The 26598-nt window shown below is 40.3% G+C and overlaps 1 protein-coding gene across 1 annotated transcript in view; it reads right to left on the bottom strand.

Annotated features, from left to right (window-relative positions):
• The window catches only part of fstl5 (follistatin-like 5), a 323171-nt gene that overhangs the window by 102828 nt on the left and 193745 nt on the right, over positions 1 to 26598 (bottom strand). The window contains exon 7 of the mRNA XM_057850040.1: positions 15599 to 15765. Coding sequence (XP_057706023.1) covers positions 15599 to 15765 — 167 coding nt within the window. The remainder of the gene's footprint in view (positions 1 to 15598; positions 15766 to 26598) is intronic.

The raw sequence follows: 26598 nt of genomic DNA, 5'->3' as shown, positions 1-26598 counted from the left end.
CTTTTGCTATGCAAGTTAGCCAATTGCAACAATGCAACAATTGATTAGGACTCGGTATCAGCAGATTCTCAAAATCAGGTGACTTGGACTAGGAAAATATTCAATCAGCATAGCCCTATGATACGGAGCCCCTAAAGGGACATCGACAGGAATAAAATAAATTTCAGCAATCTGGTGCGCACCTTTGGAAGCGAAACAGCCCCACAGCATCACTGACCCACCCCCATACTTCACAGTGGGTATGAGGTGCTTTTCAGCATGCGCATCTTTCGTGGCACGCCAGACCCACTTAAGAGTGTTTGGTTCCAAAAAGCTCAATCTTGGTCTCATCTGACCAAAGCACACGGTCCGAGTTGAAGCCTGGGACCGTCGCCGCTTCTAAATGCCCAGGGAACCTTGTTAGGGTGCATGGCATCATGAATGCTTTGAAATACCAGGACCTTTTAAATCAAAATCTGTTGCCCTCTGCCCGAAAGCTGAAGATGGGTCATCACTGGGTCTTTCAGGAAGACATTGACCCTAAACATAAGGCCAAATCTACACAGAAATGGTTCAACAGACACAAGATCAAGCTCCTCCCATGGCCATCTCAGTCCCAGACCTTGTTTTGTTGGCAAAAGGCGGTTGTACAAAGTATTAACACCAGGGGTGCTAATAATTGTGACACACATTATTTGATGTCAAATAATTATTTCTTTATGTGGGATTTTTTTCCCCCACTGAATAAATGCACTTGTATTGAAGGTTGGATTTTTGTCTTTTTTTCTATTAAGGTACCATACTATTTGAATTTAAAAAAAAGTATTAGAAGCTAAAAAACACATCTTAACCAGGGGTGCCAATAATTATGGAGGGCACTGTATATCGAGGACATATATCAAGACTGGGGCTTGAGACGGTGGCTCGTCTCGCGACGGACCGTCAGCTCGATACCGAGATCTAACTTCGAGCTTTTTAACCGCAGCAACTTTAAAGTGCCTGTGACACGAAAAAGCATGTTTATTTCATAATACACGCGGTATTTTATGCCCCTGAATGATATGGGCCGCTTGGATGTGTGTGGAAGCGATCGCTATTTTTATTTCGTTTTTTTGAATCCCGCGCCATGAAAATGAGTGACTTCCGACTTCGGTCTTGCATTGAGGAGGAGGGCGCTGTGACGTGTACGGTAGAAGACGTCCTCTTCACGCTACAGTGTACTGTTGTGTATGAGGACAAAGGATTCAGCTGATTTTGCGGATTAATACGTTTATTTTTCGCATCACGCCAGCCAAACGGCTGCAGAAAAATCAATCTGTATGAGGGAGAGACGATGCGCCTTTTTGGAGTTTCAAAAGGTTCCCATTCACCGTGGATATTTACTGTGGGACCATTGGACTTACGAGGAAGTGAGTAAACATCTTGTTTTGTATTATGTCAAATACGAATACAGCGATTACAAAGTAAACACTACAAACTTTCTTTAAATGAAGGACTACTTACGTTTGATCATTGATAGGCATGTAAAAAGCTCTCCTAATGCTCATTAGCAGCAGCACGTTAGCTGCACAACAACTCCAGCCACCCTCCTCCGGGGAACGAACTGTAAATTGCTCTCCACCGGGCGGTTTGCCGATCCGCAAAGACAATCGACATCCGGGTCGTCATGTCAAATAATCCAGGATAGTTATGTGTGATTTTCCGCTTCGAAGACTTTGAAACATCACTCGGTTCGGGTTAGCATGTCAGCTAGCTGTCACGCCTTCTGGTTTGTTTACATTCTCCGAAGCCGGGGAAGGGAAATGACATATGTCCGATTTAGGTGTCATAAAATATCGTTCGGGAGGTGCGACAGTAAAGGTGAAGTCGACAGTTTTGACCATTATGGAGTAATTTTGCCATGTCGTCCTGAATAAATGCATTTTTATTATTTCATATTCCATTCAGCACAAGACTGATATTTGTCATGACCATGCCATTTATTTAGCAATTGGGGAAAATACTTGGATAAAAAGAATATCCTGTAAAAATAGTGAAGTAAAGAGACAGAAACAATGACATTTTGCCGCTCTCTTCGTCGCGTTTTCCTCGTTGTGAATAGTTCCCCCTCGACGGGCTGACTGGTCCTTCTCAAGCCATTTATATAGCTATTTGGGAAAAATACTTGGATAAAATGAATATCCTGTAAAAATATTGGAGTCGAGAGACTGAAACAATGACATTTTGCGGCTGTCTTCGTCGTGTTTTCCTCGTTCTGAATAATTCCCCCTCAATGGGCTGAATAGTAAAACCGATGAGCCCAGTCTACCGCTGACGTCATCCACCTGTTGGGGACGCTAAAGCCCTATAATGGTAGGCGTGGCTAACCGTCAGATTAAAAGACTAATTTCTCGTCATCTGTGCTTTGCTAAATTGTTGTATATAGTCGAATTGTCTCAAAATATGATTCTAATTCACATAATAATGCCATTTAAGACTTTTTTTCTCGTGTCATATGCTCTTTAAGATACCCTATTGGAGCTGGAATTGTCGAGGACAGTGGGAGAAAGCCCGTCTAGATGCCGCCAAGGGTTTCCGTGATGTCGGGTGAAAGTTTGGAGAAGCTCCCTAAAGCTCTGCTGTTGGATAACACATTCCTCGTATGCTCAACCTTCGTTAATAATTTTTCCATTCTCATTTTGGTCACTCAAGTGGCCGGCGTATCAATCTATACCTCATGTCAACACGGGCTGACAGGTTGTTATAATTTTGTCCACAAATGATCAACGAAGTGATAAGAACAACCATACAATCTCATCTACGTCTCATCTACGTCGTGCTGAATCCATTTTTTGAGATTCCGTGGGTTCCTCTGGCCTGACTTTGCAATTTTATTCATTCACTCCCAGCCATTTTCACCGGAGCGACCCCCTTCGCTCCTGGCCATTTTACTGGAGTTTGACTGATTTTGCAAGGCCCACAGAAAATTTTGTTCTATTGCTATATAAACATGGAACCCACCAAAAGAAAGATTACACTCTCTTTTTTCAGCAGGAAGAAAAGTAAGTTCATATCTTTTCCATTCCTTAGATATCAGCATTAGAAAATAGCTTATTTTGAGCAATTTTGAAATAATGTTTTCCTCCTACAAAATAACATAAACAACAAGACAAATAGAGCTTTTGATAGCAAAGTAACAATTTATTTACACATAACTAAACTATTAAACTGAGAGACGACACTGTTGTGGCCGCGGCTGTATAGGCAGATGGGGTAAATTTTTCCCTCATCACCGCCTGTCTGTCTCATCAAGATAGATTTTTTTGAATCATTCTTTTGTAGTGACCACTACCTCATAACAAAATTCACCTAGGGAACTTGTGTGCGGCATGTGCCTTGTGTTTACATCGTTCTCCACATTTTTCTCACGCTTCCTACTTCTTCCAACTTCCGTTTCCTGACTATTTCTCTTCATTCATTTCCTTTCATGGTCCGATATGAGTTCTTACCAAATGTGCTACTGCCCTCCAGTGGCCAGTTTTATTGCTTTAAAATGGATTTTGAGCTTTGTGTTTTGGAGTGAATTTGCATCAGAACCTAGAGATGTCTGTTGTGAAAAAAAACAAACAAACGTAAAAGACGTATAAATACGTTTTTGGGACACTGAAACAATTAAAAATAGAACGTTTTTATAAGTTTTTGGAAGCAAATGAGTTAACTTCGTCAACAAACTGGTAACTTTAACCGCAACTTTTCTAAACCAGAAGTTCGAAGCAGAAATTTTCCATGATGGTGAAACTTGTCCATAGCAAATGTAAAAAATGAAATACTTACTAGAACACAAATGTAACTATCGGACTAGCTAGTAGAAGGACGAAGAGATAAAATTACATGCGGCTACATGCATGTTAAAGCAAAATATAATGAAATGATGGAAATAATGTAAGGAGATAAAAATGATCTAATCCTGGGGTGAACAGACGCTGACTCGTCAGCTTTTGCCCCCTTTTCAGCTGTCAACAGCCACCCGCTGATCCCATTGTACATTTTTGACAATAAACCACAATAACCTTGGCAGACGAGCTACGTGCTCCTCCACCGTTCTTGCAGCAGGTAGCTCTTGCAAATTCCCGACACGTCCGACTGCCATGTGATCGCTCCACAATGTTATTGTTGTTTCAATGCCTTTTTTCCCTACTCCCTTCTGATGTAAATCCTTGATTTATGGTCACCCTTGTCACGCTCCAAACAAATTGCTCTCTAACAATCCCATCCAATCTCTGAAACACCAGCCGCAGATCAGGTAACCTTCATTCAATCGGACCCGTTTAGTTGAACAAATGCTTGAGTGTCGTCCAATCAGCGCGGCTCTGCCGGCCTGACAGCTTTGAGTGATGATGAAACAGCCGGCAACATTGCGTGGAATTACTCCGTAAGCTGCTTTGTCACAACGCGGAGAGGCCGCGGTCAACTTCTGCTACCCGGGATTAAGGCGCCATCCGCTGCTGCCAAATGTTGAGAAAGAATGCTGAAATTAGCCAAGTGGATGGCAAATATGCAGCCGTTCTCGTCTTGGGGCTCATTTGGGTGAATTCTGTTTGAGTAGGACTTCTAGCGCCGTCATAATCAAGTTTGTTCTTCCTCTGGCCAAGATGCACCCTCCCAACAATTAGTTTATCACGAATAGATGTTCAATCCGCCAAGCCTCTCACTTCAAACGGATTGAACGTCTAGGTCAGTGGGAGCCAATAAGTTAACAAGGAAAATGGAAGAATATACTCAATTACGATCAAAAGTAGTGCAAAAGTAAATTACCACATGACACCATACGCGTAGATCAAGATGGGGCAGTGCCCCGCCTTAGTGGCCGGAAAATGTCATACGAATGAGTTCCGTTCCTACGCTGGCGACATTACCTGAATTTTCGCAAAAGTCGGAAGTAACCCTTTAACTCATTTGCTCCCAAAAACGTATAAATATGTTCTATTTTTAATTGTTTCAGTGTCCCATAGATGTATTAATACATCTTTTACGTTTTTTTTTTTTTTTTTTTTTTAAAGACATCTCTGGGTCGTGATTCAATTTAGCTCCAAAGCACAAAGCTTAAAATCCATTTTAAAGCAATAAAACTGGCTACTGGAGGGCAGAAGCGCATTTGGTAAGACCCGCAACCCGATTCAAAGGCAACGAACGGCCAAGCCGCACGGCCCGGCGCCAGCGGAAGATGATCGAATGGATGCCAGGCGGCGGACGACCGAGCAGAACAACCGGTAGGACGCCCGGGATGCCAGGCGCTGGACTACTGAGCATGATGACCGGGACCACTAGTGCTACGGACAATGCCTTTGAGTCCGTGCTGCTCGCGAGCAGAGCCCGCAGAGACTCAAAAAAATTCATCTTTATGAGACAGACGGCGATGAGGGAAAAGTTTAACCGGCTGTCGCGGCCAGAACAGCGTCATCTTTCAGTTAGTCATGTGTAAATAAATTGTTACTTTGTTATCAAAAGCTCTATTTGTCTTGTTGCTTGTGTTATTTTGTAAAAGGAAAACATTATTCAGATGTTTGGGATGTTACTAAGGCAAAAAATAGCTGTGTATAAGTCAAAGTTATGTTTGAAATGTATGCTTTTACCAAAAGCTCTATATCCCAGTTTTTTCATCAGAAATTGGGAAATTGCTCAAACTAAGCTATTTTCTAATGCTGATTTCTAAAGAATGGAAAAAGATATTAACTTTTTTTCCTGATGAAAAAAAAGGGTCTAATCTTTCTTTTGGTGGCTTCCATATTTAATTTTCTGTGGGCCTTGCAAAATCAGTAAAAATCCAGTAAAACGGCCGGGAGCGAAGGGCCGTCCTCCGGTGAAAATGGCTGGGAGTGAATGAGTTATGTACCCCAAAATAACTATCCCAAAAGTCCAACAGTATTGAATTTTGTTTAATGATGGAGCATAGACTTCAAAATGATATTGACGGGACACAGGGCCAATTAGTAGGGGGCCTGCATTGTTGGCGTGGCCGTCAAAGCTGACAGAGTGGAATCACAGACAAAGAGCTTTTTTCATTGAAAATTCTTGTTAATAAATGCTTAAATCCCAGACATAAAACAGTCTCCACTCTTGGTTAAACGCAAAAAACTAGCAGTTAGCATTTATTTTATGTAAATATGTCCAAGTATGATGCTAGTCTGTCTACGTGGCGGCCGCCATATGTAAACAGAGCTTTTCCGGTGAAAATGATTGTGAATAAATACTTAAATCTCTGAATTCTTTATAGATATGGACGTAAAACAGTCTTGATTCTTGTTTAAAACTACGGCTGTCAAACGATTAAAATTTTTAATCGAGTTAATTACAGCTTAAAAATTAATTAATCGTAATTAATCGCAATTAATCGCAATTCAAACCATCTATAAAATATGCCATATTTTTCTGTAAATTATTGTTGGAATGGAAAGATAAGACACAAGATGGATATATACATTCAACATACGGTACATAAGGACTGTATTTGTTTATTATAACAATAAATCAACAAGATGGCATTAACATTATTAAAATTCTGTTAAAGCGATCCAGGGATAGAAAGACTTGTAGTTCTTAAAAGAAAAATGTTAGTACAAGGTATAGAAATTTTATATTAAAACCCCTCTTAATGTTTTCGTTTTAATAAAAATTTGTAAAATTTTCAATCAAAAAATAAACTAGTAGCCCGCCATTGTTGATGTCAATAATTACTTACACAATGCTCATGGGTGCTGAAGCCTATAATCAGTCGCACCCAAGCGCCAGCAGAGGGCGGCAAAACTCCATAAAACACAATTAACAAGTGAGCGTTTCACTGTACTTTCATTTAAATCTGTCTGAGCGGGGCATCTGCGTTAATTGCGTCAAATATTTTAATGTGATTAAGTTAAAAAATTAATTAATGCCCGTTAACGTGATAATTTTCACAGCCCTATTTTAAACAAAACAAAAAAAAATGTGCAGTTAGAATTTATTTTATGTACATACAGTATGTCGAAGTACAATGCTAGTCTGTCAGTCAACGTGGCGGCCGCCATAAGTAAACAGAGCTTTTCCGGTGAAAATTATTGTGAATAAATGCTTAAATCCCTGAATTATTTATAGATATGGACGTAAAACAGTCTTCATTCTTGTTAAAAGCAAAAAAAGCAAAAAAAAAGATAGATATGTATGTAAAAGAGTCTTGATTCCTGGTTAATGGCAAAAAAAACAAACAAACGTGCAGGTAGCATTTATTTTACGTAAATATTGCGAAGTATAATGCCAATGCTGTAGCGGCTAATTTCTCCCATTGAAGTTTTTTTTTACAACATTTCAAAATGCATGTATGGTACGAAAAATATGATAATTACCTTGAATCCTCGAACAAATCACTCCTGAGACAATCCTTCCTGTTTGTATGCGGTACAGCTTTCGTACTTTTTCAACATAAATCCGGCGTTTGATCGCTGCGTGTGTCCCTGTGATCGACTGCGAATGACTGAAGTGGAATGTGGGATGGCCCCCTACTTGAAGGCTTGGCGCACTGAAGGTTGAATCTGACCTGTCGATATCATTATGAAGTCTATGAATGGATGATACACTGCCCTCTGGTGGCAGTGTTGGGTCTGGCTGGACTGTCACCTTGTATGACTGAGAAGCAGACGTCTAAGATGGATAAAGGATAGATGTGCTCTGCTTTGGCCCAAATAAGGCTGTAAGTTGTTTCAGCTAATATATGACTTTCGTGTGAGTGATTTGCTATGGGAATTATAAATACGTTAGCATTCGTAGCATTTAAGATAGCGGACTTTTGTTAGGCAAGGCAAGGCAAGGCAAATTTATTTATATAGCACAATTCAACACAAGGCAATTCAAAGTGCTTTACATCACATGAAGATCATAAAAATCACATTCAAATCAATACAACGTAAAAACCGAGACAAAAGATCGCATTTAATCACAAATAGAATAAAAATAAATAAATAAAAATAAAACAAAAATATAACAAAAACTACTACTAATAATAATCATTGAAATCAGCAATGGAGATAAGCACAAGAGGAATAGAAATCAGGTAGATTGAAATATATAGACAGTTATGGATATGCAGTGCTAAACAAAAGCGTTTTTAGCCCTGATTTAAAAGAGCTAACAGTTTGAGCATACTTCAGACGTTCAGGTAACTTGTTCCAGAGGTGAGGAGCATAATAACTAAATGCTGCCTCACCCTGCTTGGTTCTTGTTCTTGGAATATGCAGAAGACCCGTTCCAGACGACCTTAGGGGTCTAGATGTCTCATAGGAATCTAACAAGTCAAGCATGTATTTTGGTCCAAGGCCATTATGTGTTTTGTAGACGAGCAGTAGCATTTTATAGTCTATCCTTTGACTCACTGGAAGCCAGTGTAGCGATTTCAAAACCGGTGTAATGTGGTCCAGCTTCCTTGTATTTGTGAGGACTCTGGCTGCAGCATTCTGTACTAGCTGCAGCTTCCTGACTGATTTTTTATCAAGACCCGTAAATATACCGTTGCAATAGTCCAATCTGCTGAAAATGAATGCATGCATAAGTTTTTCCATGTCTTGTTGAGTCAGAAGCCACTTAATTCTGGTTATATTTTTTAGGTGGTAATAAGCGGATTTAGTGACAGACTTTAGATGGCTATCAAATTTTAGGTCTGAGTCAATAATTACGCCAAGGTTTCTAAATTGATTTGTAGCTGTAAGTGACATTGTGCTAAGTTCCCTGCTTATCTTTGACCTTTCCTTTTTTGGCCCAAAAATGATCACCTCTGTCTTCTCCACATTTAACTGGAGAAAATTCTGGCACATCCATTCATTGATTTGATGAATGAATTTACTCAGGGAGACTAAGGGACTATAATCATGTGGGGACACAGAAATGTACAGTTGTGTGTCATCTGCATAGGTGTGATAGGAGATGTAGTACTGTTCCATTATCTGAGCTAACGGAAGCATATAGATGTTAAATAAGAGTGGTCCAAGAATTGACCCTTGAGGGACTCCACACGTGAATTTGTTAGGCAAATTAGGCTAATTTAATCTACTAAATTTACAGATTGATCAGACTAGAGCGACGCTTGAACACCAATTGTTTTGTGTCATGTGTTTTACTGCTAAAATGCGTGTCGTTTTGAACAGATGTGTACATATGAGTGTTACAGCTTTACAAATTGTCAAAAGTGAAGGTAGTAAAAAGCTTCAAAAAGCACAATTGCCTTGTTTGCTGCCTGTAAAACTTAACTTCACTTTTAATGAGCACAGAACACGTCATATTGATAAAGTACAAGATAATGCGAGGTACAGTTGTTGTTTATATGACGAAAATAAATTAAATTGAAAAAAAAAAAGAAAAACACTGAAGACAAAATGGCGGGCTCCGGGGTCCGAATCGCGTAAGTCGAGTACGTCGTAACCCGGGGACTACCTGTAATTGACTTTCCTGTATATGAATTTAAAATACAGAGTAGTTGGTAAAATGTTGTCTATAAAAGTTGTAAATCAATAAAACAACAAATATGAATGAAATGAATAAGAATCATACAAAGTATTTCATAATAGGTCAAAATTATTTTTCCAACAGATCATCTGACTAGCACCTTAGTTTTGCTTAGCCAAAACTACACTTGAGGAGCCAAGATTGATATTCGGAATTTCTGTTTCATGTTTTCCGACGTAGAAACAAATGGCGAGTCAAATTTTACGTCGGATGTCAAAAAGATCGTGTGCCGAAAAGATTGTACGTCGAAGTATTTAAGATCATGGCGTGGTCCGACACTTCTTATCTCAATGGCTGCCATTGATGGCGGTAGACATCCAATCCGTTTGAAGTTCAAACGGATTGGACGTCTAATCGAGATGAACTAACTGGTAGGGAGATTGCATCTTGGCCAGAGGAAGAACAGACTTTTTTTTTACCTTATTGGTTGCCATTAACACCATTAGACATCCTATCCATTTGAAGTGGATGGACAGGCCACAATCAGTTACAAGGAATTCAGTAGCAAAAAAAAATTCAGGCGCTTAAAAATTCATTTGCATCCAGTCAACCAGGGAGAAGCAATCGATCTCCGTCTCCGTTGGCAACTGAATTGATGTGACTCTATTTTTTGCAACTGAATTTTTAAGTCCAAACATTTTTACAACTGAATTTCAAGTTTTGCCACTAATTTTTTGCGGCCCATAATTACCGCTGAAAAAAAAATCTGCGATGTTAATTTGGATGCTGAAAAAAAATTAAATTTAAAAAGATTTATTTCCATAGGGGGCGCCAATATTTACATGTCGCAGTTGGGAAAATTTCCCATTGTGCAATAATTTTCAGCTTGGAAAACTTGGCTGGCTGTGTAATTTCACACTTGATGGATGGGCAGACCCTCCATAGACTCATCTATTTGTATTTGTATACAAGCCATTAAAAAGTCAATTTTCCACAATAAATCCCATTTAAATTTAATTTGGACGCATTACCTTGCGCTTCCAATACAATTAGCAGCTTAGTACTTTTCACACATTTTCATTTATTTGCTGCAACTCAGACAGAAAGCATTTCTTTTCGAAGTTTCGCTGCCCCGAAAACCTCCCGCAGCTCCTTACTTTCTCCACTCACGTAAATCCCTCAGAGCAGCGTGAAGAAATAATCTGTCTTGACGTCTCCTTTTTGTTACATCTAGAGCTTTTTTCATTTTTTTCTCCTCTTTTTTTCTGTGAAAAATGGAGCGTTTAAATGCGCCACGCTGCTTCCCCGAGTGTCGGAGGATGACCGCGGACAGCTGGGCCACTCATTTGATGGGTCATCAAGATTTAATGTTTTACATCGGTGGCTTCACTGGGCCTCCCTTTATCTACTGCGACATTGTTGACTTTATTATGCATCACACATACACATGTGCGCCATGAAAATGGAAAAAAAAAGAAAGGTCGTCTTCCTTGGTATCTTCTCAGCATTGAACTCCCTGAGGCGTACACTCACTCACATACAGTCCAACACTGTTTTGTTACTTTGAAGCCCCCTTGGTATCCACCTTCATTTTCTTTCCCGAGCTCTCAAATCCCTCCTGCTGTCCCTCCTAGCTATCTCAGAGAAGCACAAGAGCTAAAAACATGCTGGATTATTGTCCAGATCTCAAAGCAAAGCAATGAATGAATCACACAAGGACAAACTAGGGATTTCCCAATTGCATACTTTTGCATCTGAGTCACCGGATTTTGAGGATCTCCCGATACTAAGTCCCGAGTCAATGAAGCACTTGCAATTTACGTTTAAATATTGTGTTTATATAAATAAGCTTAAAAATAGAGTTGGTCATCTAGTGTGATAAATTGAACTTTCTTGGTTGTGATTTTCTTAATCTTTTGCTGCCACTGGACATTTTCTCTTTGTTCTGCTAAATTTGTTTTGGTTGCGTAAATACATATAAACCAAATTTTTGGCACTATGAAGCCCCTTTCATATATACAGTTGGGCAAATAAGTATTTAGTCAACCACCAATTGTCCAAGTGCTCCTACTTGAAAATATTAGAGAGGCCAGTAATTGTCAACACGGGTAAACCTCAACCATGAGAGACAGAATGTGAACAAAACCCCCCAGAGAATCGCATTGTTTGATTTCTAAAGAATTTATTTCCAAATTAGAGTGGAAAATAAGTATTTGGTCACCTACAAACAAGCAAGATTTCTGGCTGTCAAAGAGGTCTAACTTCTAACGAGGTCTAACGAGGCTCCACTCGTTACCTGTATTAATGGCACCTGTTTTAACTCATTATCGGTGTAAAAGACACCTGTCCACAATCTCAGTCTGTCACACTCCAAACTCCACTATGGCCAAGACCAAAGAGCTGTCAAAGGATACCAGAGACAAAATTGTAGACCTGCACCAGGTTGGGAAGACTGAATCTGCAAGAGGTAAAACGCTTGGTGTATAGAAATCAACGGTGGGAGCAATTATTAGAAAATGGAAGACATACAAGACCACTGATAATCTCCCTCGATCTGGGGCTCCATGCAAGATCTCATCCCGTGGCGTCAAAATGATAACAAGAACGGTGAGCAAAAATCCCAGAACCACACGGGGGGACCTAGTGAATGACCTACAGAGAGCCGGGACCACAGTAACAAAGGCTACTATTAGTAACACAATGCGCCGCCGGGTACTCAAATCCTGCACTGCCAGACGTGTCCCCCTGCTGAAGCCAGTACACGTGCAGGCCCGTCTGCGGTTCGCTAGAGGGCATTTGGATGATCCAGAAGAGGACTGGGACTGTTATGGTCAGATGAAACCAAAATAGAAATTTTTGGTAGAAACACAGATTCTCGCGTTTGGAGGAGAAAGAATACTGAATTGCATCCGAAGAACACCATACCCACTGTGAAGCATGGGGCTGGAAACATCATGCTTTGGGGCTGTTTTTCTGCAAAGGGACTAGGACGACTGATCTGTGTAAAGGAAAGAATGAATGGGGCCATGTATCGAGAGATTTTGAGTGAAAATCTCCTTCCATCAGCAAGGGCATTGAAAATGAAACGTGACTGGGTCTTTCAGCATGACAATGATCCCAAACACACAGCCAGGGCAACAAAGGAGTGGCTTCATAAGAAGCATTTCAAGGTCCTGGAGTGGCCTACCCAGTCTCTAGATCTCAACCCCATAGAAAATCTGTGGAGGGAGTTGAAAGTCCATGTTGCCCAACGACAGCCCCAAAACATCACTGCTGTAGAGGAGATCTGCATGGAGGAATGGGCCAAAATACCAGCAACAGTGTGTGAAAAGCTTGTGAAGAGTTACAGAAAACGTTTGGCCTCTGTTATTGCCAACAAAGGGTACATAACAAAGTATTGAGATTAACTTTTGGTATTGACCAATAACTTATTTTCCACCATGATTTGCAAATAAATTAAATAATTAATTTAAAAATCAAACAATGTGATTTTCTGTTGTTTTTTTTTTTCTCTCCACATTCTGTCTCTCATGGTTGAGGTTTACCCATGTTGAAAATTACAGGCCTCTCTAATATTTTCAAGTAGGAGAACTTGCACAATTAGTGGTTGACTAAATACTTATTTTCCCAACTGTACCTGTACACCGTTTAAAGCCCTTTTGTGTGGAAGCAATTTCCCGGGGCGACTGACACAGAGATTACGCGGACATTTACCGGGTCGATATGGCATAAACTGTCATAAACTGATATATTTAGGATGAATATCGCTACAAACGCAGCATCATGCATATTGTGCCCTTTCAGACATACGCTGAACTCCGGTTGTCCTTATGTCTGAAAGCATTTTCCCGGGTCGACTGACACGGTAATTATGCGGACATTTACTGGGTCGCGTCCTCGTATAATGTCCGGGACTTACCCAGGTCACGGCATGTGCGAAAGCAGGCACTGAATTCCCAGGTAACAGCGCGAATGCTGATAACGTTCATATCTTGGCCCTCTTTGTTCGCAGTAAGACGAAAGCGGTAAACAACCATCCCAATTATCAACAGCAAACCGAAAATAGCAAACTTAAACTGGAAACATAACGAAATTAAATTGCTACTCGATCGTTGAGCCGAGGAGGAGACAGTCCATCGTCCATCTTTGGAAATGTGTGGTATATTTTGTCGCCAATGCCGACCAAAGATTACATCATGTCCAGGTTATAAAAACCCAGGAAAAAAGACATATACTATAAGTCGCACTGGAGTAATAGGCGAGGTCATTTTATTTAATCAGAGACCAAGCACAAACTGTTAGGGCCTCCTCCCCTCCTTCCTGACCCCTGCCTCAGGTGAAGGGAAATACCTGATTACATGTCGGACGTCAGAGAGCGATTAGCATCAGCCAGCTTTAAAAGCCCAGTAAATGCACCACCACGTCGCCCGATTAACTTGCCTGGTTTCTCCGTCAGTTGTTTCTCGCATCCCTAGTATTTGTATATTTATTTTTTACCACCAGCTCATGGGGTCTTTTTCTTGCTTCCAGGACCTAATCAGAGCACCCCTCGTTGGATACTTCCACCAACCCGGTGAACTGTCAACACGACTATCGTCAGCTACCCACGTTGGCATCCACAGTACTCACCATGACCACTCCGGCTTCCACCCGGGAAAACCTTTGAGACCCATATAAAATGCAAAATTTTTCCCACTCGTGTGTTTTCACATTGTCTGCGTTGGGACATTATACATTATAGCAGTGATAAAATGGAGAACAAAGTGCTAAATAGGTATCTGTTGACATATTACTAGTTATTCAGATCATGATAAACAAAACAAACTCACCATCTCACTCCAAATCACTACCAAATTCATTGAAGTCGTCATCTTCAGTATCACTTTTGAACAACTACAAGTAAATATAAGTAGAGGGCACGCCTCAAATATAAAGTATCAACATATAAGTTGCACCTGAGTATCACTGTTTTGTGGCAAAAGGTGCATTTTTCAGATGAATCTTCCATTGAATTCCACCACAGTCGCCGCAAATATTTCAGGAGACCTACTGGAGCCCGCATGGATCTGTGATTCACTCAGAAAATAATGAAGTTTGGTGGTGGCAAAATCATGGTCTGTGGTTACAACCAGTATGGGGTTGTGCGAGAGATCTGTATGGTGAAAGGCAACATAAATAGTCTGAAATATCAACAAATCTTAGCTGCTTCTTACATTCTGAACCATAAAAAGGGACAAATTCTGCAGCAGGATGGTGCTCCATCGCATACTTCAATCTCTACCTCAAAGTTCCTCAAGGCAAAGAAGATCAAGATCCTCCAGGACTGGCCAGCCCAGTCACCAGACATGAACAGGATGAAAGAGGAAGCATGGAAGGCGAAACCCAATAATGTTGATGAACTCTGGGAGGCAAGCAAGACTTTCTTTGATGTTCATGATGACTTCATCAATAAATTGTATGAATCCTTACCGAACCGCATGGATGCAGTCCTTCAAGCCCATGGAAGTCATACAAAATATAAAATTTGGATCTCACAGCACCACTTCTTCATTCGCTTATGTTACGTAACATATTTTAGTATTTGAAGTACATTTTTTGTTCAATTTTTACACTACTTTCTGTAGGCGACAAAACTTTTGTCTTGCCAAAATTTGACCTTTTTGTCTTCATTAAATGATCAATCTTTTTTCAGTGAAACAAATATATTTTTGTATATTCAACATCATTTGGGAGAGTCTTGGCTTTCATATGAGCCATTTCTGAAACCAATTGAATAATTAAAAGTCAGGTTATTAGCAATTGTTTCGACAAAATGGATAAGTGACAAGACTTTTGTCAGGGACTGTATAAGTTGCACCTAAGTATTATACTAGCATGTATGTAGCTATGTAATTTACTAGCATCGGTATCGATATAACACTAAAAAGGACACGTTCGATTCTGTTCCATGCAAATGCACCACTCCTTACCAAAAATGTCTTTTGAGAAATAACTCATTCAGTATTTTGGAGGAATATGACATTTTCAAGAAAAATTTGACTATTCTATTTAGCTAAACAACATTTATTTCTTATAAAATTCATATTGGCCTAACCCTACCTATACCAATCCTAGTACAGGTTTTGTGCAACACAAATAAAAACCTAACATTACTCTGTTTTGATATGAAACTTACGTTTATGTCATCCAGGTTCAAGGCATTGAGATACTGACTGTTCCTCTTCCACAGGATGGGCGGGCGGCGCTGACCGGTAATGGCGCAGATCAGCACGGCGCTCTGACCCACGGTCACAGTCTTCATTGTCACTCTCTGGTTGTCCTGGAGATCCAGCTGGTACACATCTGTTGACCACAAGTACAGAGTCACGGTTACCATCTTCTGTTTTTTTATGTTTTCCGATATAAACGTCGTCAAATTACAACATCAGAACAGGCAAAAAATTATGAGTGAATACAAGGTTAGTTCCTAAGGTGCCACAGAGACTGATCTACACTAACAATATTGGTTTGTCAATTTCATGAGGCAGAGGAGTTAAATAATGTAACGATTCCTTAAAGAAGGGTATTATCAGGAGCAGTTCTTGGACCAAGGCTAATCTTAGTTTCAATCATTCATAATGAATCGTGCTCTTGTTCAGACAGAGAGCAATTATCCCCAAACAAAGGAATAATATCGACACATTGCAGAAGGCAACTTCACTAATCAAGCTTTCGGGCTATAAGTTGAACTCAGAGCTAAGTTGAACGAACTAAAAAAAAAAACAATGTTCTCGGGGTTGATGTGTAACGAGGAATTCACTGCATGGAGCGCTGAGTGAAGTCAGTGAGTTGTGTTATGTAACTCTGTGTCTTAGAGAAAGCCTTCTATAATCGTTCTCTTCAAAACGGACTCCATTAGTTGTGCTCCTGAAGGCGTAAAATCCAAGGCGCTAAAGACTCCGCGCCTTTCCTTCCTCACCTTAGCTGTGTTGGCGACCTCGGCCAACCTGTGAGAGCCAAACTAGCCAATCGGAGCAGAGTGCAGAGAAAATGTTAAGGCCCACAGCTAAGGCTGTTAAGCCCTCACTCGGCCGACCAAATCACCACTGGGATCATGGTGAAATTAGAGGATTATTAACGCCCAGTGGTCCAAACCTCCACCCGGTCGCTATGAACTGCAATTGTTGAATTTCACGGGGCCAACGACTGTAATGATTCAATGATAATAGTAGGATAAGCCCACATTAGTGGTATGAGAAGATGTCGATATGGTGAAATATCCTGATACTTTGTATCCAAATAGCGATATCTCATTGGGATAGGCTCCTGCTAAGAATTGGTATTCTACTTAAAAAAACCATCAGGTTGCAACCAAAAATGTCCACTAGAGTAGTGTCCATGTTAACTCATTGGTTGCCACTGACGGCACAAGACGACCAATTCATTTTGACTGTAGGTGGACGCCAATGGCACTCAAAAATGAGCATTTACAGCCATTCTTCACAGCTTAAATGAATTGGAAGTCTATCATTGTCAATGGCAGGCAATGGGTTAAAAAACACTTATTTGTTGACAAGAATCTCACAATAATACAGTGTCGCTGTGTTTATTTAGAAAAAAGTAGCACTGAAATATTCACATAAGCTGCTTTCGGACTGCAGGAACCTGAGTACTTAGTTCTAGGGCTGCAGCTTTCAATTATTTTAACAGTCGATTAATCGATGAACCATTAGTTCGAATAATCGAGTAATCGGATAAGGAACATGAGAAATTAAATGAACTGAGCTGAGCCTCAAACGGTATAAAAAATAAATAAATGAGGATCTAGTTTAAATGCTATAAAATGATATCTTTTTTGCAACGCTCTTAACAAATGGGACAGACATATATTCCCCAAAAAATAGGCTACATATATCTATAAACTAGACTACGAATGCATTAAGAAAAAAAAAAAACATTAGCTCAAACAAAAACTTAGCTTATGTTGTTCTTAACAGGGAGCACCTGGATTCAGCCATGTGAAATGAGGCAGACTAGAAGGTAGCGTATCCACCCAAATCAATAAAACTAAATGCAAGCACTTTCAAAATAAACCATTAGAACGTCACTTTAATTAAACGAATACTCGAAGCAGCAAAATTTAATTTGAATCTTTTTTTTCTCATCGAATACTCAAGTTAATCGATTAATCGTTGCAGCACTACTTAGTTCCAATAACTATAGGCCCCTCCAGTAGTCATAACAGTGTTGTTTTCATCAACGATGACAACAACGAAAATAATTGGTCAACGAACAATTTTTTTCATGACGATGACGTCACGATGCCACGCTGAAAACATGTCTTGGGAGACTAAAAGATGGAGGCCAGTTGTCGTCTGACAACACAAGAACAAGATGAAAATTTGCCATAGTTTCAAATTCACAATGTGTGATATTTTCTTATTGTAATTGTAGTTAGCATGCATTTAGCAGTGTTTGGCCGTGTCACTCATGTGACATTCTGCGCCCCCCACCCGACCTCACACACACACACACGCTTACTCACTGTGCCCATTCCAGGCTCCTTTGGGAAACATATGTGACATGTGCTGCATGGTAAGTTTTGCTTTCTTATCTTGCCTAGATATGCCATGTTGCTTTAGCCTTCAAAGGTCTGTGCTGAGTGATCATAACCAGTGTTGGGAATAACGTCGTTTGACGACGTTATTTTTTCAGTAACGGGGTAATCTAACTATTTTTTCCGCCGTTACAATGCAGTTACGGTTACTGACGGTCAAAACACATGTTACAAATGACTAAAATATGACTAAGACATGAGTATTTTCGTCCAAAAGACTAAGACGAAAATTAAAATGGCTGCCAAAAACAACAGTGAGTAACAGGCAGTCTTGTTGGCACATAGGTACTGTGCCTGATACGAACTGCTGTGACGTTTCAGTCTGTGCCAGTGACGCATTTTTTACTCGCCACACCCACTTCTGGCAAAATAAAACCTCAAAAACTAAGATGAATGGAAAACAGTTGAATAAATAGCAAAAAGTGCTTTTACTTCCTGTCTCTGTCATTCCACAGAGAATTAGCTGGTTCCATGTTTTTGTGTCTTATTGTACAACACAACAAGAGTATTACCAAAGGTTAGTTTTTTATTTTTATTTTTTTTTTAAATATGGCGGCTCCTCGAGCCCCCGATCCACGTGAGTAAGGCGTAGCTGCTAATTTCAGCAAATAACCAAAACCCTACCTAAACAAGTTCCCACGGTCCTACTTAAAGTCTCTACCTCAGAGTAGGAACAAAAATGGTTCTCGGAGCTCAAGTTCCTACATGTGCGAACACCCAAAATGACATTGTTGTCTCCCAAAAGGTTCTAGGAACTTCGGATAGGTCCTACAGTGCAACAGCAACTGTAGTCTGTGAGGAAGAAAGAAGTATTCAACAGATTGTCTGCAACGGTGCACAAAAATTATTATTCCATTTAGAAATAGCTTTTTAATTTTAGTAGTTGAATTGTAGAATATCATAGATTGATTTCTTTACTCATGTATCGATAATTACCGTAATGGCCCGAATACAAGACGGCCCTGATTATAAGACGACCCCCTCTTTTTCAAGACTCAAGTTTGAAAAAAGACTTTTTGAACACCAAAATAATTTTCATACAGAAAATAATGACAGTTCATCTGAAACAAATGATTGTAACAATATATTTGAGAGAAAAAGCATGTTATTTTGCCTAATTCAAATCTTAATATCTGAACATTGCTTCTGGTTTTTGAAATGTAAATAAACCAAGCTATTGGGATAAAACAACAAAATTGCAATAACTGCAATAACCATCAAAGTGAGGTCTAACTGTAACGTAGTCTTAAAAAAAATCTGAATAAGGAAAAACATTGCAATAAAATAATGCAAACTGGTTCAACTTGAGAGTAGCTGAGATCTGTCATGACAGAACATTACTCAAGTTCAGCATTCGCTTTAATGATATCTGGTGCCATCTAGCGTCGTGAATGGGTATAATGTCTAGACCGCGAATATAACACGACCCCCACTTTTTCAGTCTTATTTCAATGCAAAAAACACCGTCTTATATTCGGGCCAATATGGTATTATATTCTACACCCTGTATTGGAAATTGTATCGTAACGGGAGGTACCCAGAGGTTACCACTACTAGCCAACTTCCTTGATTAATATTCAGCAAATTGTCTCCGAGTTGTAAAATCTTTTCATCACAATTTCATTATTTAACTGCTAAGTAAGGTAAAGGTTGTTCACCTTTACCGCCATTTGGAGGTAGAAATTTGACACTTGACATTTTTTTGCTTTATCCACACATTCCAGATGCATTTTCCCACTGCAATCTGAGGTGGAATTGGTACCATTCCTAAAGCCTCTGAGACTTTTTCAGCTCCCACGGTGGCGTGGAGAAGCAAAACACATGCGACATTCCCCCAGATTTAGACGCTAAAGACATAAGGAAATTGCATCCGTCGTCACACGGACTCGGGCCAGTCCATTCTCCGCCTCTTCCCCCGCGAGCACTGAATCTCAGTAAAGCCAGGCTTGTCGGGCTGCTGGATCAACTGATCCAAAATCTCGTTCCAGTAATGTCGTCCCCTAACCATTCAATCTTGTCGCCTAACACCTTCGGGATACGCTACGAGCAACAAACTCCATTTGCTGCTGATCCCATGAGGGAGGGCACCTGGCAAACTTCTTAGAAGGGAAGTTTTTCTCTACTGACTTACCCTGACGAAACATATGAGTTAGGAAACAAGAAGTGTAACTTATCGTGCTCCTGCCACACGAGTCGTGCTCCCACCACACGCCTACTCTTTTAGTAAACACAGAGAAACTACAGTAAGTCTCTGGCTAGCAGCGGTCACAACAACAGATACAGTATGATTTTATGAGTACTCACACAAATGTCATTGTGTGTGTTTTTATTGGCAAAACAGGTTTTATTGAATAGCCCGAAACAAATCCATACTCCTTCCCATAGAGAATAACAATTAACTTACAGAGTCATTGACAAGTATACTCCATAGACTTCACTATCAGTTGACGAGACCGATCCTACACACATTGCGCCACAGCGTGTTTGTTGTGAAGGAGTTGCCGAAGCTTCCGCCAGTAAACGGCGCAGTCCAATGAATGCCTGTGTCCACTCGCCTTTCTCCGCCTCTTAGCTCTCAATGTGCAAAAAACGGCGTCATTGTAATCAATGCATGAGCAGGTCATTCCGCGCATGCATTAAATGCGTCAAATATTTTAACGTGATTAATTGAAGAAATGAATTACCGCCCGTTAACTCGGTAAATTTGACAGGACTAACATAAAAATAAAAATAAATGGCGGAAAACACTCAGGTGACTTGAAGCTCCGCTCTGAGACCCCCTAATTTGGCCAACTTTGAAAATTGTCCGATATGCATGTGTGATACATCATTGTAAAGCTCAAAATCTCATTTTTGTGGTGGATGAAAAATTTTGAACAGGCGGGCATTGAAAAAAAAAAAATAATAAAAAATTTAAACAGCAAAACCCTATCTGGAGGTGAGAGCACGCGAGAGCAAAATTACAGACGCCATGACTTTAATGAGATATTACCTTACCTTACCTTGTTTCGATCCAAAAACTCCATGTAGCATGTATCACTGAGTGTCAAGACACAGCTGTGAATAGCCACAGCTGGATTTTTTGGGGATTTTATGGGTGAAACATGATAATATAACAAGGGTCGCGATGCAGAAATCGCAGACATCAAGGAGTGATCGTGAGTTTCTTTTTCATATATTTACCCTTTGAAACTTTTTTTTTTTCAATTTTTCTTTGTTTGGATCCATTATTTATCATCTAAAATATCAGAAAAAATGCGACAGTAAAAAAAACAACAACAATTAAGCGATAGTTATGAGGTAGATATCTGTAACTTTTTTACAGACACCATTTTTTTCATTGTGACGTCATTTGTTTAAAGTGATCCTCTAACTTAAATACATGTAGGCTCTAATCAGAGGTTGCGCTAGACATTTTCATTGTCTGTCATTTTGACTGACAGGGTCATAAAAATCCGGTCATAATCTATTTTTACCCGTCACTTAAATTTTTAAAATGATAATGATGACATATTCAATAGTATTTAGTTTTCATTCATTTTTAATTAATATTGTAACGCTTGCTTGGCGGCGAAAAATTAGACACGGAAGTTGTGGTATTTTTCTCCCTCTTTTTACTCTGCTTATCGCCAACAACACCAACAAAACAACAACTCCGCCCCCAAAGAAAAAGAGGCAACTATATAGACCCCAATCACCAACGTCAAACAATAATCTTAATTGTGGTTGTCAGCCCAAAATCTTCTAAATATATATTAAACGCATCTTACCAGATATAAAATGACTACTACATAGTCTGTGGTGATCGTTTGGTGCCCAGATTTCTTGTCAAATTACAGCAGTCCATCTCGCTCTCCTCTTCGGGTCTCTCAGAATACGGTAGAACTTCAAGTCTTTCCGTCTATCTTCTCTGTTACTGCAACCAACCGCCACACACGCCTTCACCATTTTGATTAACGAGCAGAAAAACACGCCGTAATAGGAGGCATGTACGTAGCGGTAATGTGTAAACATGACGAGCTGACACACAATATGGTGGCTCCAGTCAGGGGGGCGGAGTTGTGACGTCATGTGATTGGGGTCTATACACAGGCGGCAATCTAGTCCACCAATTGGATGACGCTCTGGCACACCGGGTGCACCAATAAGAACCTCGCGTTGATGTGTCAATCACGGTGCCGCCGCCAGACCCCAGTGACGCTACAATATTCTAACTGAATAGCCAACGACGTCATGCATTAAGAGAGACAATAGCTAATTAATATGCTCACTCGCCACCCTGTGGTCTGGGGTGTGAATTGCAACCTGTTAAAATGACGGACGGACTTCAGTTTTTTTCCGTCACCGTTTTAAAAAATCGGTCAACGACGGAAAATATTCGGTTAACGCGACCCCTGGCTCTAATAAACCACAATTGTTCTCTTGTACTAAAATATGTTGTTAGAAACACATAAAATGTTAAATCAATGGCAATATTTTATAATATTTAGTCCATATTTTGACCGTTAGTTGGCGCCATGGTTAGCGGGCTCGCAGTGATGACGTCATTGGTATCTTTCGTGTTCAACAATTGCTTATTGCTGCCTAAACTGGCGAAGTAAAATGCCACGATGTGCTGCTTTTGGATGCAATTTCCAGTCAAATGGAAACAAGGGGAGTGAAGTGAGTGGTCAAGGTGGAATTATTATTTTTAGTGAATAAATGTGCATAAGTGGAAGCTTCTCCCCCTTTTTGGTCCCTGTATGCACATATCCTACCCACCATGCGTTACAACTAGCGCCCGAACATTTTTCCTGGATCCTAAGTCAAGTAAGGGATCCGTCTATTTTCTGGATCCGACGGTCCCACCGCGTCTGCAATATTGGTTTTGGAACTGTCCATTTTTTTTGATTCGTCGGTCCCACAGCGGCTGTTCGGATCAGTCCATTTTGTGGAATCGACGGCCTGATCGCGGCTGCGACATTGCCATGGGATCGGTCTAATTCCTGGATCTTCGAGTGAGTAAAAAACGCGGATTTGGATTACTATTGCTATCTTTTTTGTTGACTATACTTCGTGGGAGTTTTCCCCAAATCATACTAAATAATTAAAGCACTATGGCACGCTACAGTGACGACAGTGACTCTGACGTGGACCTTATAACAATGTTGGAGTTGGTCAGAGAATGCGTGTTTTTGTACTGCTGAGCTGCCGAGTCAAGAGTGGTCAAGGTGGAAATATTATTTTTGTGAATAAATGTGCATAAGTGGAAGCTTCTCCCCCTTTTGGTACTTTTATACACGTATCCTAAATACCACGCGTTACAATGTACAAGACATGGATTACACACGGTGTGCTCTTTGGCCTGCACTGTATGTAAAGCACACGACAGCTCTGGATGCTAACAATCTACATAATTATATTGGGATAAGTTTGAAAACGCAATATGCTTACCTTGAATATCTGCTAATAAAACCGGAGTTCCCAACACTCTCGCTCCCAACCCGAGTTCTCAATAGCACTCTGTCGCTCTGTTGCCATTGAGACAGCGAGTGTATCACCAGTTTTGCCCAACTTTTGTCTGATCAGGTATTTGCTGCACGCATTTTTCCCTGAAGGTCGTCTTGTGAACGACCGACAGTGCTGTCCTGCTCTTCACTTTTCAGATCTGGTTCAAATAGGAAGGGGAGAACTGACGACATTTTGGGAAAGCTAAGTAGTGACACGCAGGAATTTCGGCATCGGGACCAGTGATGTCACGCACTGCGACGTAACAAGAATGGCGACCTATCACTTAAAATAATTTTACAAACTTTATTAAAACAAAAACATTAAGAGGGGTTTTAATATCAAATTATTATAACTCATACTAACATTTATCTTTTAAGAATTACTTGTCTTAAAAATAGAGGATCCCTTTAATAAATATTATTAATTACCTTGGTTTTATGGCTGGGTTGAAACAAAAGCAGTTGCGCGACGTCTGTAAACGGGGGTTTCCAGGGTAAGACGGACAAATTAAAAATATTTTGGGGGCTTAATGCGCCACGAATCTGCTATTGCAGCATATAGATGTATTGTTCTATCAAACACAACAGTTGTTTTGGCTTAAAATACATCAGTTTCTTTTAAAGAGGAGTGCAAGAGAAGAAACTGCTTTTTCAGTCTTGTCTGTGTTTTCCGCTAAATACATTTTTACAACCTGATCTTTTACACCCGATTCTGATCCTCTGAAAACATGATGTGATTGGGCCCAATTTCACATGATCAAATCTAAGATATCCCTAATGTGAACCTTTTAGAATTTCTTACATTTACGATGAACAGTAGAGATACTCTTGTGTCAAAGACAAAAGAGTATCAAAGTCAGACTTTTGTACCGAGTGAAGAATATCTTCAGGTGTCCTTTTGTCTCTTAAAGCAGCTCGAAGCAGGGAACTCATAGGTGTGATATAACTCTTCAAAACAAAAAAGGAGAAGCAAAAAACATCAACATGTGGGCAAGTGTTGCAGTCTTTGTTTGGTCGCAGGACTCCATATCAAAGCCCCACGTACGAGACGAGAAGACATAAGGGAGTGCTTGTGTTTCTAACTAGTTTTCTATCTTTGTTAGACAAGTGGCATCAAAAGCAGAAATCCGTTCTTCTTTTTCTTCTTCTGGGAACCAAGAAACTCTCAACCGAGCCTTCCTAGATCAGAGAAACCTTTCCTTTCTGATCTCGGTGTCTTTTTTTCATTCCCCGCCTGTACTGCGAAGTGAGGAAAAAGGCTTTTATCTGCACTCCGAGGCGTCAAACTCCAAGCGTTTGCGGGTTGCTTTGCTTGTTAATAATGGACCTGCCTATTACAGCAATGAGACGACCGGTCGAAGTCGAGCGTTTGGGGATCCGGCGACAAGGTATGGGAAAAGAAGTGCGTTAAGCAACCGCTCTGTAATTTGTCTTCATGTCGTAAACCCTCGCGGCAATTTTTAAATGCGGTCGTGCTACCGAAGCCCTCAGTCCTACTCCTTAATTGCTTATTGCAGGTTGGTCTTGCAAGGTTGATCCTTCCTCGGGGAGGTCGAGTCACTACCGCCCAAAAATCATACGGAAGGGCCAATTACGCGCCTGATAAATATCAAATGAAAAGTGCAAGACTTGTTTGATCCATACTCAAAAGGCTTAGGATCTATAAGGTTTCATAGATTCGCCGATTTTCTTTTTTTTAGAACTTAAGCAGTGTTACTAATGACTAAGAGTGGGAACCTCTGGGTACCTCACGATATGATACGATGTGCGATGCAAGGCTTACGATAAAGATGATCTCACGATGTGGCGATACAACAATTATCGATACGTGGGTCAGGAAATCATTCTAGGATATTCTACATAACAACAAATAATCAGAAAAACAAGCTATTTTCATCCTTCTACTATAAAATTGGAATGAGTATCACTAGTAGACGTCCAATCCGCTTGAAGTGGGAGGGATGGCAGCGAATGAAAGTTCATTCGCTGCCATCCCTCCCACTTCAAACGGATTGGACGTCTATTGCTTTTAGTGGCAAACAATTCCAGGCAATGAGTTAATTTTGAGGCAACATTTCCTGCTGATTTTAGGGCATTTACAAGTCAATTCCTGTTGATTTTGGATTACTGAACAGGAAGTGACTCGTATGTCTCCAAATGAATAGGAAGTGACTCAACCTCTGGGTACCTCACGATATGATACGATGTGCGATGCAAGGCTTACGATAAAGATGATCTCACGATGTGGCGATACAACAATTATCGATACGTGGGTCAGGAAATCATTCTAGGATATTCTACAAAACAACAAATAATCAGAAAAACAAGCTATTTTCATCCTTCTACTATAAAATTGGAATGAGTATCACTAGTAGTAGTAGTAGTGGCAAACAATTCCAGGCAATGAGTTAATTTTGAGGCAACATTTCCTGCTGATTTTAGGGCATTTACAAGTCAATTCCTGTTGATTTTGGATTACTGAACAGGAAGTGACTCGTATGTCTCCAAATGAATAGGAAGTGACTCAAGATAAAAAGGAACTAACTCGTAAAAACCCTAAAATGAACAGGAAGTGACCCGTAAATGCACAAAAAAAGCATCCATCTGTCCACTACTACACGGATGACACCCAGCTCTACATTTCCTCAAAACCAACCTCTTCCCTTTCACCCTCCACCCTCTGTTTAGAAGACATGAACTCCTGGTTCTCCTTCAACTTCCTCTTCCTCATTAGCTCAAAAACAGAAGTCCTCCTTGTAGGCGACAACACCATGCTCTCTAATGACAATAGTTTCTCTATTACCATCGACAATGTACCGATCTCTCCCTCTACTCAGGTTAAGAGTCTGGGTGTCATCCTCAACAGCACGCTCTCCTTCCGCTCCCATATCAACGACATCACCAGATCAGCTTACTTCCACCTTCGCAATATTTCTCGCCTCCTCCCTTCTCTCACCCGCCATACCGCTTCCACGCTTGTCTGTAGTCTAGTCACTTCCCGGCTCGATTACTGTAACTCACTGCTCTTCGGTCTCCTAAGTAAGTCCCTCTAGAAACTGCAGCTCCTCCAAAACTCAGCAGCACGCCTCA

This window comes from Corythoichthys intestinalis, chromosome 11, assembly GCF_030265065.1.
Source record: "Corythoichthys intestinalis isolate RoL2023-P3 chromosome 11, ASM3026506v1, whole genome shotgun sequence".
Taxonomy (NCBI): Eukaryota; Metazoa; Chordata; class Actinopteri; order Syngnathiformes; family Syngnathidae; genus Corythoichthys; species Corythoichthys intestinalis.
Note: the sequence above shows the minus strand (reverse complement) of the source record. Positions and strands in the feature narration are given on the sequence as shown.